At 36.3% G+C, this 17932-nt stretch overlaps 1 protein-coding gene across 1 annotated transcript in view; it reads left to right on the top strand.

Moving 5' to 3' along the window:
• FBXL17 (F-box and leucine rich repeat protein 17) overlaps positions 1-15485 on the top strand; it is a 317887-nt gene extending 302402 nt beyond the window's left edge. Inside the window, exon 9 of the mRNA XM_035562595.2 lies at positions 13478-15485. Coding sequence (XP_035418488.1) covers positions 13478-13615 — 138 coding nt within the window. The 3' untranslated portion in view covers positions 13616-15485. The remainder of the gene's footprint in view (positions 1-13477) is intronic.
• The last annotated feature ends 2447 nt before the right edge of the window (positions 15486-17932 follow it).

Below are 17932 nucleotides of genomic sequence, written 5' to 3'. Positions count from 1 at the left end.
ATTTATTTGTGGATTTAGCTAATGTTGAACAATCAACAAGGATCTAATAAGTGCAATAATTTTATCCTGCCTTCAGCTGCTATAGAAAATCAATGACCTTGATGTTGAAGACAAGTTTCACCACCTCATCAGTTAAACTTTGTGTACTACAGTCTGTATTTCTCTAATTGCTAGTTAATGCTTTCCTAGTTCTTTACAAAGGATTATGCACCGTCTTTTGTGTTGTTAAAGTCAACTGCTAAAAGGAAAATAATATTTTCTGAGAAAGCTTCCAGGCAGATAAGAAAAGCAATGTTGATTCTGCATGCCCACACGTGTGTGCATTTGTGTGCATGCACATGTGCATGTGTGCGTACATATGTGTATTTCAAGTATGGTGGCTAAAATTTGCTAAGATGTGACCAAATGCTCTTAAAGCATTTTAGTATTAGGACGCCATTGGGAAACATTTTCTTGCTTGTGAAGCCTTGATGGGAAAATAGCTCCACAGACAGAATGAAGTAAGTATCCTTGACTTGAGAGTTTTTGGCAGCTGGAAGATGCCAGCTCCCTTTTTCCACTGCAAATGAACAGAGAAATTACTGAAGAAAATCATGTCTTCAACTGTCTCTCCCCAGTATCATGCAGAACTAATTTTTTCCAATGGCTGCTCTATTAAATTAAAAATGTCAGTGTCCAGCACATCATTAAAGGGAATTCTTGGGCAGTGCAGAAGGGTTTATTTGCATGCACTGTTGACTGAAATTCTTGCCTTTGGACTGTTGCCAGCTTGCAGTAAAGAGGGTTAAACTTGCCCCCTGTAGCCAACCTTCCTTTCCTAAGGCACTGATTGTGACACTGGTACCAGGTAGCATTTGTGCGTTTCTAGGAATTCCCAGGCATTGGAGGGGAAGTACTTAAACAGAGTTACATAAGGAACATATGTAAGTAGACTTCAAATGGTTACCACTAAAATACTCTTTATGACCCAGGCTCTGTGGAATTTCTTTGATATGCAGTTGACATAAATTACAGGCGTCAAGGGTCCTCCCAAGAAAGATCAGAGAGGCTGCAAGCCTGGGCAAAGGCAGGCTCTGTTTTATGCCATTGATTATCTAAGTGCCTTCAGGCAATGGGTTTCAGTAGATGCAGAGCATTATTGATCCATACCATGAAAATAATCAAATTATTCATTTCTCATCAAACTGCTGTTGCCATGACCTTTCTTTTTATCATGTTCCCTACCATCTAACATGCACACCACAGGAGCAATATGCTCTTTGCCTTAAAATAAATGTCGTTTTGTTTAGAAGTCTCATAAAAACGCTTTACCATGAGATCATCATAATTAGGGCATATATTTAAGTTGGAATTTTCTAATAAGCATTTTTAACACTATTTTTATTACATTTAATGTTACTAAATAGCAACATAGTCACTGTTTACGAATCAAATACAGAGAAAGTCAAAAATTGGTAAATGATGAAAGTTTTTCAGAACTAGCCATATTATAATTTTGTTTTACAATACATAGATAGAAAATCTAAATATTCTTTTCAATGTACAGACACTAAAGGCAAGGTTAGTGAGAAAATGTCTCTCTTTCTTAATTTTCCTTAGCACCGCCACGATGGAGTCAAATTTGGCTCTCCTTGCACTGTGCAGCAATGGTGTCTGAGCCACAGAGAGAGCTCTGAATGCACTGATGCTGCTGGGGCAGTGCAGGGCAGCATGGATGCTCACGCATGTGTCCTAATGGCAGGCTGATTGCCAAGGCCCAGCATTTTGTCCAGGAAAATTAGCACTCATGAGGTCCTGTCACAGAGATGTGGTGGTGTAACTTACTACTTGCATTTCCATGACCAGCTCAGATAGTGCTAGCTCTGTGATCTCTCCAGGCTCCTGCACTGTACTGCATAGGTGTAGTGAGACAAGTCCTATTCATTTTCAGTGACAGGTGGAGTTCTGAGAGACTGTGGTCCAGACATCCAAAGCTATTTAGGTGCTTAGAAGGCAGACCCTAAATATTTTTGAGTCCCTGTATTTTGGACAGTGCAGTCCCCAGTTGCCTGCAAGCATACATCAGCACGCTTGAAAGCAGCAAGGCCCCTCATCCCTTCTGGTAGCTCTCATGGACACTCACCAGCCGTGCTGCATCCCTGGCAGAGACCCATCTGTTAGGACATATGCTGCTTCCCAGTCAGGGCACAGAGTGCTGTGCTGTCTCCTGATGCACCTCATTCTCCATTTTCTAGGAGAATACCAAGAACTATGTGGAAATACATATTTGTATGTCTGTTTATGTGCATGTGTGTACAGGCATGTAGCAGCACTCGGGGCTGTGCGAGTTACACATTTCATAAAAAATAAATGCTGTGGTTCTGATTGTCCACTTCCAAAAGCAGTAAGAGGGAGGGTTAGTAGTTTGCAGCCTAGGCAGGACATTTTTGCAATTGGACAGTTTTGCAATTGGAAAAGGCGTAAAGGCCGTGGCATTTCTGTTTGGCACTCCCGTGAGCACTGGCACGGCATGCCATTGCCAGGTCCCTGACGCTGCCCCTTCCTGCTGCTGGAGCAGCACGAGTGGCCACGGCTCCCAGCCTCCCTGCAGCGAGGAGAACTGCTGGCTGTGGGCTCTGATGGCACCCCAGGGCCCCGCTCCGTGTTCAGCCAGGGCAAGAGGGAGCTCGGGCTCCTCACCTCCCTGACTGCTGAGACAGGCAGAGGGCTGGCTGCAGTGTGGGGCAGTATTCAATTCACTCAGCTCAGCCTCCCGCAGCAGACAACATGACTGTCCATTCTTCAAATTTTAATTGTATCTCTATTTTTATCACAGCTTTTGAAAGCTTATACTTCAAAGTATTGCTTGTCCTTTCTATATGAAATTGATAAACAATGATATGTTCTTTATGTCCCAAAAATGGTTTCTCACACATATACAAGTGACACTTTACCTACTTTGAGAGGGCAGTTACAAGGTGCTTACTTTTCTCGTACAAAAACTGACATCAGGACTTTTAAGAGCCCTGTGAGCAATCCTAAGGCATAAAACGATGTCCCACATCAGATTCACAATTTGAAATCCAGATGTTTCATCCTTCTTTTTCTGAACATTTTGTACATTCCTACTCTTAAACTGACCTAGATCATATTTATTGCACCACTGTAGTTACTTATCTGTTTCCAGTTGTTGGATTTTTCATATTTCTAAAATATATCAGAGAAAGAGAGCAAGGTTTTCTACACTAGTAATTGCTAGAATTCATTTTAAAGATCTCTTTGTAGCACTTCTTTATTGTGCTTTCACAACATTCCAACCAACTTTAAATAATGGCAGTTTGAACTCTTCACCTTTATGGAAAATGGCTAGATATCACCTAGAAAATTGTGGCTAAAAACTTGATCTGTTTCTCTGGCTTATAGCTCGCTTGGCTGGTGTCAGAATAATCAGAATAATGATTGTTTGCATGTTGTTTGCAACTTTTCTCACACAGATTTTCATATTTTGATATCCTTTTACTATAGCTGTGGTGCTGTTTGCAATGGTTATCAGCCATTCTACCACTTAAATGCAGGAGACATTTCTTGAGAAGATATGCAGAAAAAAGACACTGAAAAACAAAGGCCTGCAAAATTTGACATTCACAGCTACATGTGAATGAAATGAAGTGAGTCTGACAAAGGTGGCTGTGAACGGATACAATGTCAGTTAATAAATCATCAAAGCCTTTATTCCTTGCATTTAAAATTTTTTTTTTTTAGAAATTCATGTTACTTTAATTCATGAAAATACATCTGAAAGTCTGCAGCTTATTCCAGATGACTTTCTCAGATCAACTGTAGCATATATTTCTTTTTATAGTTTTACTGAGATTTCAGAGTGCAGAATTTGATGGGAAATACAACTGACAAATAAAACTCACAATATTTTATATTACAAAAAAGAAGGAAGATGGATGACCCCCAAACATAAAAATAGTCCATTAAAAATTCATTTGTATCTTCAGATTTTTAGATATTCAGTAGATTTTTTAAAGTAATTTGTCACTTCATCCTTCAACAAAGTCTGTTTTAGAAACATTTGCAAAAGTATACTCTGTGCAAACTGCAAATCATTAGCCTGACTGGGATGCAGCTCCCCTTGTGTATGAGGAAATGCTAGCTTATGAAAAAAAATATCAACTCAGGACAAAAGGATTTTTCTGTTTAGAATATATATATGTTAGTGAGCATGACTTTTGACATTTTTACCCTTCATCCACAAACTTTTAATTTAACTATGTAACTGAAGTAAAGTAAGTGAAAAGGAGACAAGATCGTAGGTGCATCTTTACATTTCAAGTACATTTTTGAGCTAAACTGTTCTTAATCAGCAGGGGAACAGCACAACTTGGCTATGGCTTGTTTTAATATAATTGGTACAGCAATTTACCTTCTGTCTTCAGAAATGCTAACAATTGTTGGCCTGATCAAAAACCCTGACAAACTGCTACCGGTTCATCTTTTATATTTTTAAGGGTTTCATTTTGAGATTTGAAATTATGATTTTGTGATATTGAGGTCTGAAAATATCCAATCCTTCCCTATAAAAACATTTATATAGCTTTTTTTTTCCTCTTAAAACATTATAATTTGTTAAAAGGTCTTTGCTGCATAAAATAAAGAGTACTTTGATATTTTTTTTTAAATTGTATATGTATAGTGTAGGAGCTGCCAATGTATAACTAATTAAGATTTTAGATTCATAAAATCTTTGAATACCATTAGAAGGAAGCTAGTTATCCTCGCTAACCCACAATAGAAGGAAAATAACATTTAGAATCATGGAATCATAGAATATCCCAAGTTGGAAGGGACCCACAAGGATCATTGAGTCCAACTCCTCAAAAACCAGACCTTCTGTCTGAGAGCGTTGTCCAAACACTTCTTGAACTCCAGCAGGCTCGGTGCCGTGACCACTGCCCTGGGGAGCCTGTCCCAGTGCCTGACCACCCTCTGGGTGCAGAACCTTTCCCTAACACCCAGCCTGACCCTCCCCTGTCCCAGCTCCATGCCGTTCCCTCGGGTCCTGTCGCTGTCCCCAGAGAGCAGAGCTCAGCGCCTGCCTCTCCGCTCCCCTCGTGAGGGAGCTGCAGGCCGCCATGAGGCCTCCCCTCAGCCTGCTCTGCTCTGGGCTGTGCAAACCAAGGGACCTCAGCTGCTCCTCACACATCTTGCCCTTCAGACCCTTCACCATCTTTGTTGCCCGCCTTTGGATGCTCTTTAATAGTTTTATGTCCTTCTTGTAATGTGCCCTGACCTTCCCATAGTACTCAGGGTGCAGCCAGACCAGCACAGAGCAGAGTGGGACAACCCCTTCCCTCAACCAGCTAGCAGTACTGTGCTTGATGCACCTGTTTGTGCACCTGCACCGGTACATCTGTTTTATTTCTCTTTGGTTTTCAATACAACAATTTTAATACAACAGTTTTAAAAGACAGAACAATACTTTTTTTTTTTTTCCTAGCTAACTAGAATAACAGACCCATTATGTGTGTGAACGAAGGCATCTGCTAAAATACAAAAAAGGATTCTTTATACAAATGGAATGTTTTTGTACTTATAGGTCAACTCTTTCTTTAGCAAAATATTTTAATCTCCTAGGCTGATAGTTCGGCAATAAATCTGTGGCAGTAGGATGAATATGGAATCTTCCTTAGTTAATCAGTCCTTCCTTACTGTTATAAACTAAAAAAACTGAACACATCATACTGCAATAGAAGGATGGGCCCTCAGGTACTGACCACTGGTTCAAAATCAGGATATGGTCAATTATTAAGGAAAAACACAATGTAAAGTAGTCAGAATGTTTATGATTAAAAAAAAAATAAAGTTTTCTTTTTTGAAGCATTGTCCCCAGAAACTTCAAATCATTTTTTCCAGCTGGCAAAATTTGAGAATGAAATCTCTGTTAATATTACAGGTCCCCATTTTGACAAGTGTTACAATAACGTGCGCAAGTTATTGTTAATGTAGCAGAGTAAGAAGGAAAATATCTGATGTTACTAATTGAATAGACAGAAAGTAATCTGAAAGAATATTTATCACTATGTAAATAAACACTGTCATTTCATTGTGTATGATTCTTTATTAACTGCAATTTTTATAAGTAAGAACAAAGCAAAGCATGGAGTGTCATCATAAATTTGAAATAATGATGATACTGGTAATAATTTTACCTTGTAAAATTGTATAGGTGTAGTCTAGAAGTTCATCTGATTAAAATGAACAGAATTAGCAAGCCAACCAAACAGCCAAAGTAACAGCTCTTTCAGAATGTTTTCTTTGATATAATAGAAAAGTAAGTCCTCACAGTAAGCAAAGAGAATTGAGACTGAAAATCTTTATCACTTAAACAACTTTAATATTCAATAATGTGGTGGCAGTAATGATTAGCACAGCAAGACCTGAGACTCTGGCTCTTCTAGAAAACTATACAAACTCTCACAGACCTGAAATGAATTGTATTGTTAGTTTGCAGTAACGCTTTCCTCTCTGTGACTGCAGCAACTGCGCAGGGACTGGCAGTTTGAGGCAATAGCTTTCACCTGTGTAAACAACCACAGCAAAGAATCTCATCCCTCTAAGACTGTACCTTTCTGTCAAGATTTAAGCAAAGAACTATAAAGGAGGTATATTTCACAAGCAACCTTGCTATGTTTTCTGAAATCCTTCCAGAAGTGCTACCATTAAATACTAGACAGTTTGTCTATTCCATTTATTTCATTTCACAACATAGAAATGTTTACAGGTATTTCTGCTTAACTACTTCTTCCCCTTTCCAAATATAAGTGGAAAATAAATTGCTGGCTTAACACAGTTAAGTTGTTGAATGTCATGATAATAGTAGTACATCAGTATTTGTGGGGAAAAAAATATATATATATACTTGTCAATTTCATTATTTATGAATCCACATATACAATGGCTGTATGTGTGCATTTATGTACTATTTTTTTTCATTTTTTAACAACAGCATTCATTAAGTCAAAATACTTTTTTGTTGTTGTTGTTGTTGAAATTGTAGGGGATTTTATTTGGACTATAGGATATTGTGCTAATATCAGTACTGCTGTTATTTTATTAAAGTCCTAAACAAAGGCTCTGCCCCTGGGCATGAGGGCAGTCGTTGAAACTCTGTGGAATATGTCTGCCTTAGCTGATCAAGTGCACTTCATACAAAACGTTTCCAGAAATCTTTAATTTTGTTATGGCTACAGGCAACAGTTATAATTGGGCCACCTGAGAATAAAATTCATTCAACTATTAACAGAAAAAAAAATCAAACATTTGTTATTAAGTGCACTTTTTATAAGACACTGACTTGAGAAAACAAACTATTTCTTATGGAAGAGGAAGTGTATATGAAAATATATGTTTCTTAATATCTCCAGATATTAAGAATATTTTGGATTTTATTGTTGAAACATTTTTAAAAATGGAACATAAAATGTACCCAAAATCCATCATTATGGGTGCACACAGTGACTACAGAATCATTTATTTGTCCACTACATGCAAATTGGGTTTTCAAGTAATACTAGCATATGTATATTGAGCCAGAATGGCACACAAATTTCAGTACGCATAATGCTGCAACCACCCCATAAGCAAAAATTTCAATAACATGATTAGAAAACCCTTTTAAACAAAAGAAAGTTTACATAAATGAAAACACATGCTTTGTGCTAAGGAAAAGTGCCTCATGATGTTATGAAAGAGCTAAGTTAGATACTATGCAGAGATTGTTTCAGCAGAACATACCTGTGAGATGTAACAAACAACAGAAGAACATAGCCAAGTTTTCCTAACAAGTTTTAATACTGCATTTTTGCACTAGTACTTTTGCAGTCTGATTTTTTGTTTGTTTGTTTCTGGGGGGGGCACAGGTGGACTGTATGTGATCCTGTTTTTTTAGTTAGTTTGTTTTAATTATTATTAAATTATGTGGCTGCTTATTGATTTCACTTACTAACTTGAAATGGAGAACATTTTTTCTTCTGAATTATCAAGTGAATTGGATGTTACCCTGGAACTTTTCCCTATGTAGGAAGCCTTTTAGATTAATGGTGAATACTTCTTCACTGTAGAGCAACATAAAACATTCATTTCAGGTGATGACTCTACTCCCACTTTTCAGTATTACCCTGAATGACACAACACCCTTCTTGGGAACAGACTTCTTGGAGGTTTTAGTGGCTTTAGAATCAGAACTGAATGCTGAGACTGCCCTTCATACAACTGTAGGAAGAGTTTCTGAGTTCCAGGCAGTCCTACAACTCTTGTTAGCAGTGTACTAAAGGAGTTCCCCCAGTAAAAACCAAAGGGTTTTATGTGCCACTTACTATTCCAATACAAGACATCTCTTGGTCATGATACTAACTTTTAGCAAGTTAGCTAAAAGTAATTAGAGAAGTTTTGCATAGGAAAATTCCTTAAATCTCTGCTTGTCTTATTCATTTATGAATGAAGCTGGCACTCTCATTAAAAAGAAATGTCTAGTTCAACCAATGGTTTCAATTGTAATCCCTAATTTATTTTAACAAGATTAAGAAAATTTGACTCCCTTGAATTTAATCAGATCTGTTCTGGGAACATAACGGAAGTAAAAGGTAAAGAAAAATAGACCCTAGTCCTAAACTATTCTCTTTAGGATGATTTAGAGTCTTTAGAAATTTTTTATTTTCTGTTCTAGAAACGAAAGAAAACAATGCTGAAATTGTCACTGAAGCTGTCAAATGACATGGCATATTTAAAAGCAAAACCTAAAAATTATCTAGTTATTATTTATGTTTGCAGTTTAAATTTTGACATGAGAACTCAGGGAGGATACCATAAAAGAAATTACTCACGGTGGTCCATAGCAGATATCAATGATGTACTAAATCAATAAATGCTAGCAATCACATCAGGTGAGTAAATTTAGCATACCAGATCAAAAATTGGAGTATTTTTCTGTGAGTAGCTTATTAAATGAAAACTGTAGTTTCATTAGATACTGAACCTGAAAAATCATGAACCTGAAAAATCAACTCATAAATGCCAGTTAGTTCCTTCTGGGAAAAACATTTACAGACCGGAGGTGTTTTTTCAATTTTTTTTGTTGATGATTTTAATTAAAAGGGAGAAGGAGTTATGGACACTGGTTTCCCAGTCTTCTCAACATTTCACCCACATTAGGTGTATACCTAGCAGAGTGAGACTGAGTTTAGAGCTTGTTGAAGAACTACTCTCTCAACCCTTTTGTGGATGTTCTTCTACTTCATGTTCGTCATTCGCAGATGAATTCCTAATTATCTCATACAGAAATATTATTTTTTTGCTAGTGCAAATAATATGTAAGTGTTCTGTGCATATCCACACTATCATCATAAGAAGAAATTAAGGAGGTCCCACCTAGATAACATTCCTTTATCACAAATTCAAATGTACTGTCCTGGGAAATATGAGTTTTGTGTTCAGATTCTTTAAGCAAAAAGGATTCAAAATCATGATTTCTATGTAACTGCTCCAATTGGATTAAGAGGGGATGATATCACTTGCTCCTAACAGTTTCTGTAACATATCTTCTCCTTTGCTTTTATGAATCAGTTCTTTCTCTGGCCTGGAATAAATTTTTGTCAGCCAAAAAAAAAAAAAAAAGTTTCAAACTGAACTTCATTGCTGTTTTGTTTTTTCTGTTTGATGACCATATTCACACAAAGCTAATAATTTGACTGTTAATGGTAAGGACTGCATTCTTTCAGTATGTGTTAAAATGTAATTGAAGGACTATTCAAATGCAGATGAATGCAGATGAATGATTATGTATTATGTGATCTAACTAGTTTATGTTTAGCCAGTAGTCCTCCTTTTGACAATTCAAAACACAAAGACTAATGAAAGTTGTGTGGAAGAAAAATAAAACATTTTAAGGGGTATTAAGATGTGAAGATTTTTATTTTGATTTTATTTATTTTTGATTTTATTTATTTTATTTTGACTAGATGATCTTGGAGGTCTCTTCCAACCTAGACGATTCTGTGATTCTGTGATTCTGTGATTTTTCATTCTGTGAACAAGACTGTTTAAACTGAGTAGGGAAAATTGCTGTTTATGTAATTAATTTATTTAGGGAATGGCATAATTTATTTAGGGAATGGCATTCAGTGCTTTTGTTTTATCACCAGCCAGACTGCTTCTAAACAATGAGACAGAAGCTTCTGTTCTAATGGTTAGACATAAGACTTCTTTGCATCTTAATCCTACCATTAGGAGAACTGATGAGAAGGGTACCACAGGAGTTGACTCAGATGTTATTTATCTATTTTATTCATTAACAAGGACCAAATTTTTCTTGACTTCTCTACTTTTCCACCTTTTAGATAGTGTAGTTTTAGTCTAATACTACAGAAAATTTAAAATACTAAAAATTTTACATTCTTTTAGTGTTTGATCTGTTTTTCTGATGGTGAAAGACAAGCTATCAAAATATTCTGGTAGGGAGTATATATTGTGGCTTAACTGTCTGCATTTGTTTCTCATCCTGGGTCCCACTGCCAAATAGGATCTTTTTTTACCCTTTTCTGTTGCATGGTCTTATACTGAATTTATTTTCTCCAGAATAATTTTTCACTATTTACTTATTTTCTTTGGATTTAAAATATTTACATTTTACAAAAGGTTACATATATTTGATCTCCATTTATCATGGATATTTTTTTCATGGAGAATTTTTCAAATGACAGATTTGTAGTTACTTTGCTGTTCGATACCACTTGAATTGTTGCTTAGGATCAAACTAACAAATTAAAAAGTTTTTATAATATTTCACCAAAAAATGCAGAAAACCTTCTACTATTTGGGTTTTGGTCATAAAATATCTGGCGTTGTCATAAAGTCATTTCTGCAGTGGTTTTGCCTATCCTCTGCATGCTTATGTTTATTTTTTAACTGCATTTGGCACTCAATATCAAAAGCTTATTTCTCTTCTTTAGTAAAGTAGTAATTAGTAATAACTTTATTAAATATTATTTATACAGTAATAATTGCATTTATTTATTTATTTATTTATAGGCTATAATGGCTAGTGCTAAATTGTTTACCATGGATTTCTTCATAGATTTTGAGACTAAAAGACAGCATTGTAACATCATCTGTCTTCCTGAGCATCACGGGCCATGCTATTTCACTTAAGTTAGCCTTGCAGTAAATACATTATATCTAGCTAGACTGTTGCTTCTGTAAATGTGTTCAGTCTTCGGTAAGATATATCAGGACATGGAGGATCCATGGCTTTCTCTGATCATTACCTCTCTTCTGGTGTTTGAATGTCCTCTTCATAACAGATTTGCCTTATTTGTTTCCTGTAACAGAAAATCTTCTAATGATATTTCATCAGTTAGCTCTTTAAAAACATAATATCCATGCTATTCTAACAAATAAGGCCTACCAAGTGTGTGTTGAAGCATAACAGCCTCTATTTACTGCTAGTATTAGCAGATATCTAGTAGATGAACAATATCTCTTATTTAAGTTTCCCATTAAGAATGAGCAGCTGTCTGTGGTAAGCATCTTCATTCTTGCTGGTTAACCATTAAGAGAAGTTTCTGGTAATATGATAGATTCTGCCATGGCTCTCTGAGCCACAAATTTAAAGAAAAGAGCTTTTGACTATTTTTGAATAGGCAAATAGTAGCAAATACAGCTTAGGGGATTCTTCTCTTACAAGCAATATTCTGTGAAGTGTTGCTGACAGTTTGAAAATATGTATGTATTCAGCTGTAAATATCAGATATTTCGGAGGACTTGTGCTATGTCTGATTTCATTTTGATTCATTAAAAGTCACTTCTTGTTTATCAGCATTGGAAGATGTTTCTGTAATGTAGTAATTTGCCAAAAGAGTACAGTGTGTGTTATAAAGGAAAGTTAAACCAGTTTTCTATCCAAGTCAGTCTCAGCTAGATGAAACTTCCAATGAAGATTGAGTGTTTCTATTATCAAAGCAGAAGAACTGGATATTAAACCTTTCATTTATCCCTGTCATTGAGTGCAATCACTGCTCAGAAGGATGCACTCCTTGTTATCTTTTAAGGACAAAAATATTATTAGATATCGTGGTCACTGTGCTTTAAAATATTATTCCCAAGGTGGATCTTTGTAATGGTAGTAAATATTCTAGTACAGTTTTTTACTTTTGGCCTTGAATGTGGGACACAGTGGGGAAAAAAGCAACAAGTGATATCTGTTGTACATGCTACTGATCTAGGCTGTTTAGTATTTAATTGTAGTATTGATGTATTTTAAAATGCCCAAGCATACAGCAAGGATTTTAAAGAGAGCTACCTAGAAGTTATAGTTCTTCAGTTAATCTTTCATTTATCTAAAGGATGAAGGAAGCTGTCTAGTTCTGTGATATGAACTGCAATCAGCTTAAAAATAATTGACAAATTAATCCCTTAACAGTGCTGCAATTGTAAAGGTGTTAGGTTTAGCTAGGCTTGTCTGATTGCATTGTCTAATCAAGAAAAAAGGTGCTACCTTTGATGTTCAAGATTTAGGAGGGACATCCCTGACCTGACAAGCTTGTATATTTTAATTATTGATCCCCTTATTTCTGCCCACAAAACCCTTTGTGTAGTGTTAGCCTTACACTAAAAGGCTAAAATAAAACCTTCTACCTGTGAGGTATATGAAGACATGCAGGACTTTGAATATTCAGAAAAGTTGACCTATATTACCAATTGATATACCTGCAATATAGAATAGCCTGAATTTTTTCTCCTTGTCATATTATCTTGTATTTATTATTGCAGCCACACTGAGAGCCACTATACAGTGCAAGTTCATTTCAGTAGTGCTGATTGTGGACCTTCTACTTAGTATGTGCAAAAGTATTATAATTGTACCATAAATTAATTGATAGATGTAATCAATTTTCATTTTCCAAAACCAAGAAAATCTTAGATTCCAAACCTATGTCTGCTTGAGTGAGCTGGAATGAGTGTGCTTCCACTTCAAGATAAAGAAATCTGGGCAGTGCATTGTTAAACAATATGGCTTTTCTTTGAGTAATTATGTTTTGCGCTCCAGGACTAACCAGCTTGGTTCAGCATAGAATTATAGTAGATTGATAGATTATTAAACACTGTTGCATTTTTTTTAAACAAAGATATTTTCAAATGGGGATATTTTGTCTTTTTTTTTTTTTTTTTGCTTTCAGTCAAAAATAATCAAACAGTATGTACTAGAATGTTATATAAAACTTCTCCCTGTAATACGAAATTGAGCTCTTTTTTTCGTCTTTTATAGAGCATCACATTCTGTACATTTGTGGTAAGTGCAGCCTATTGTATCAGGGGACAGTCCAATCCTGCAAGTCCTCCCAGGAGTCCAGAGCTTGATTATTTATTTTGCTTGCATAACATTGTCCTTTTCATTCACTTTTTGCCCATCATGGACTCTTTTCTTCAACTGCAGGTGAATGAAGCCACAGTGGAGCAGCTAGTGCAGCAGTATCCGCATATAACCTTCAGTACTGTACTACAGGATTGCAAGAGGACATTGGAACGGGCTTATCAAATGGGATGGACACCCAATATGTCTACTGCCTCTTAACCTCCTACACCAACACGACAGTTCTACCACCCTGCTGCATTCAGTAGATCTAATGGGACTGCAGGGGGTTCACAACCTTTCATTGTGATACGTACAATGAATGCAATATAATTGTGAGTTTACAGAGGTTACAGTAAAATGGAAAAAGCTGTACACTGACTTTGATGTACTGTACAACTAAGTACTGCTATTGAAACAAAACTTTAGAAATGCATCGTATCTTTTTGTTTGCATAAAAGATATAAATGTCTTTGGCAGATTTCTTGAAGTGGATTCCTACTAGTTCTATGGGTAACTTGAGTTATAAAAGATATTAAGCTTGTTTTCTTCTGTTTACTTTCTTTTGCCTTGGTCATGTGCGTTTCCTTTGATTTTTAGATGGTAACTCAATGCTAGCACCAGTGTAGATGATCAGCAGAGGCCTGTGCTGAAACTGGGAGCTAAACTTGATACTTCTTATTTACTAAAGCTACCCCAGGAATTTTACGATGCATAGTGTATAAGAAAATCTACAAAGAATTGTGATTGTCTTACAGACTGTTTGATAATTTCACAAGTCGTTATTTTGAACAGAAATCTTAGTAAATGATGATAATGACTGAATGGATATTTAAAGGACAATCATACTTCTTTTCTTTCTTTCACTTCACAGAAATGATATTTTCTTTCATTTTATTTTGTTTAAAATGGTCACATAGTAGATGCTGTACAGATTTCCAAATCTTTTCATGTTGCAATTTTTGCAACGCTTAACCTCACACTGATAACCAGTTCCCACCATATAAAGTCAAGCAGGAACTGAATACACAAACAATCAGAAATAAGTTAACAGACAGTGTTTAAGTATCTGACTGAAAAAAAAAAAAAGGTTTGTTTGTTTTTTTTAATTTGTTTGTTTGTTTGTTTTTAAGTGAATTTGCCTGCTCTATGCTGTTTTATTGCTGAACTGGGCAATTCAGATGAATGGTTAGAAACCAATAAGGGGATTCCTCTCATTTCATTTGTGATTGTTAATTTACAACAGATCTTACAATGCAAGGAATGCTTACCTCGATAAAAGCCTCTAAACATGAGGCCTACTGTAGGTTATTATTTTGTAGGACCATTATTTTGTAGGACGCTTTATAATACAGTGTAAGCAAAAAAAATACCAATAGTAAATACACAAAAAGGTTAATTTTCTGTGTGTCACATTGCATTCTAAGGAGTAAATTTTGACAAGGGGATAGTGAAAATATAGATATTGCAGCTTCAGTTTGAAGTTGCATTAACTTTCAAAGTATTACCATTTGGTTAAGAATGATTTGATGTGTATAACACTGGATATTTGTTCTTCAAAGGTAACAGCATTTTAATCCAAGGTATGAAATGCTTAAGCTTCAGCTGAAGAGTTGCTGTTATTGTAAAAATGTTTTGCTAATCCAGAAAGTTTGATGCAGCCTAACCTGGAGAGCTTGTTTAGTATGGCTGTATAACTCTGTAAAACTGTATGTTGATTTCCATGGCATAATTTTTTACAACAGAAACATCAACTCACAGTAATTCCAGTGAGAGTGTTGAATGTTTTCTTCTTAGACTTTTCAAAATGGGGATGAACTAATTTCTTTTGAAAAATATATAGTAAAGTTTTTGCTTTAAATATGGTAAATACATGTGAACATGTGTAATGCTGGGCTTTCTGTTTACTCCAAAATGGCAACAAATATTTTCAGAATAAAGCCAATTAATTATATTGCAGATATAGTACAGAATCTTAGTCATTTTTCTTTTAATGTCTTTTTATGAGTGCATTAAAACTATTCACACAATTTGTAAGTTTCTATTTTTCCGTGAAACTTCTAACCTTGCAATGGGTTGCAATAAAAGAAAAATGAAAAATGTTATGTCTTTTGTTTATCTGTGCTACTAACAGAGAGACTGAAATCTCAATGTTGAATATACCGAACTCATCTAGACATGGTCTTCAGCAAACTGATCCAAGCTGGCTCTGTCATGAATGACAGTGATCTAGATGAGCTCCAGCAATCTTTTCCAGTCTCAAATACTCTGTAATTCTATTTAAATTTATGTATATATTACAGACCTACAGCGAGTAGGTCATGTTATTTCACTTCTGCCGTTAAGTCACTTCCAGTAGTTTTGCATTTAACTGGCTATTCATCTGTCTCTTACTTTTCTGAACTAATTAATCTTCACAGATCTCAGTGTAGCTAATTAATTTCCATGGATCTTATCATTAACATCTTTTAAAACTTTATGTGGTATAAAAATTCTACACATAAACATGTCATAGAATCATAGAATATCCCAAGTTGGAAGGAACCCACAAGGATCATTGCCTCCAACTCCTGGCACCACATAGGTCCACCCAAAAATTCAGACCATATGACAAAGAACATAGTCCAAATGCTTCTTAAACTCCAACAGGCTCAGTGCCGTGACCACATCCCCGGGGAGCCTGTTCCAATGCGCGACCACCATCTCAGTGAAGAACCTTTTCCTGATATACAGCCAGACCCTCCCCTGTCACAGCTTGACTCCATGTCCTTCTAACTGGACTGTTGCCACAGATATCTTGTTCATTTCCTTATAAGTAATCAACATTTCCTAAATAGTTTTATAAAGATAAATAACAATGTTACATGCTTTTAATTTTTGAAATGTCATTTAGGGGAAATGCCATTTATCGAGAAAGAAAAGCTACTGCCCCTTGTAAAAGGAAAAATTACCTGTTTTCTTTCACTCAAAGTTTACAGTGGATTCAAAAACCCACAGGCAACTTCCATGCTGGATTTCCAGGGCTGCAACAGTCCTCCTTTACCAATAGTGTCTTTTTTCCTTCAAGATCTTAGTGGGAAGCTGCCATTAAGGTAGGGATGGAGTGACTCAGCATTTGCCTTATCAAAGCTGGGGGCTTGTTCAACCTGCAGACGATGTTAAGGGAAGCTCTAAGTGTTTTCTTAACTAAAAAGTAGGTGGCTGTAGAAGAAAATCAGGCACTTTGGAGCTGCACAAGAGCCAATGATTACAAGATGCAGAAGGGGAAATTTGCATTAGACACAAGAAAAAAAAAAAAGCCTTACTGTGAAGGTGGTCTAACACTGGAACAGGTTGCCTGGAGAGGTGTGCAATCTCCTTCCTTGGAGATACTCAAACCTAGCTGAACAAGGCCTTGAGCAACCTCTCTGGCTTTGAAGTTGGCCCTGCTTGAGCAGGGGCTCGTATTAGGTGACTTTGGATCACCTGAGCCATTGTCTGATTATATTCTGTGATTCTAGACCTAAACTGCCTCCCTGGCCCTTCATCATCCAAGCCAGCCTCTGTTCTGAAAATGTACTCACAGTTTCTCTCTCCCTCATAAAAGGGACACCCAAATCCAGACTGCTGTGGGCTCTGCAAATACACCAGAAATATGGACCCTTCACAAGGAGTTTATAGTCTCTGCAGGACTGTCAGACAGATAACCTTGTGTACTTGCAGACTCTTAGGATAACAATTTATTTTCAATCATTCACTCTTCTAAATCCAGATATAATTCTCTTTTAATCCCACTCAAATCGTTCACTTGGTGGTCCCTCTAAACACCTCTCGCCACTTCAGAGGTGATGTGGGGGAAGCTTCCTTATGCAATTTATCCCAGCAGGGGAAACAAAATACAACAGTATTTTGCATTCAGATTCAAGTTCACTCAGCCCAGGCTCCCAGATGAGTGGAAGTTTCGTGAATTGCCAAGTCCAAACCTCCTTCTCAGCAAATGTTCCGCACAGCACTAGGCAGCTTCTAGTCCTCTTTGAGCACAAAGTGAATTTCTCTGAAAAGTACCAAAGGAAGAACTGAGCCCAAAATGGCCATTCCCAGCACCATTGCCCAAAGGTTTTCTGTTCTACTACAACTGAGTCAGCCATGACCCTAGAACCCCACTGGGCTCACTGACGGAAAACATTTCTTTTCCTCTTGGTCTACCAGAAGAATTTGAGCCATCCTTAACAGTTTCCTAGGGCTGTTAAACTTGCTAATTTGCATAGCTGTGTTTTCAAAAAACAGTATTTAGTAAAATCCCTTTTGATTTGCTCATAATCCCATTTGAATGAGAAAATAGCACAAGTAAGAATAATTAACAAACAGTAATTTTTTTCAGTCTCTAAGCTGGCTTCAACATCAGCTTGCTGATGGCCACCCAGATTTCCAAGAAATAAATTTGACCTTACTGTTACTCAATATATCTGTGGTGTCTATAGGAACAAAATAAAAAAAAAAAGGCAGCAGGTCACATACACAATGTAACCTATCAAAACATAGCAGAGGCACAAAGCAAGC

The sequence above is a fragment of the Cygnus atratus genome, chromosome Z, assembly GCF_013377495.2.
Source record: "Cygnus atratus isolate AKBS03 ecotype Queensland, Australia chromosome Z, CAtr_DNAZoo_HiC_assembly, whole genome shotgun sequence".
NCBI classification, from domain to species: Eukaryota; Metazoa; Chordata; class Aves; order Anseriformes; family Anatidae; genus Cygnus; species Cygnus atratus.
Note: the sequence above shows the minus strand (reverse complement) of the source record. Positions and strands in the feature narration are given on the sequence as shown.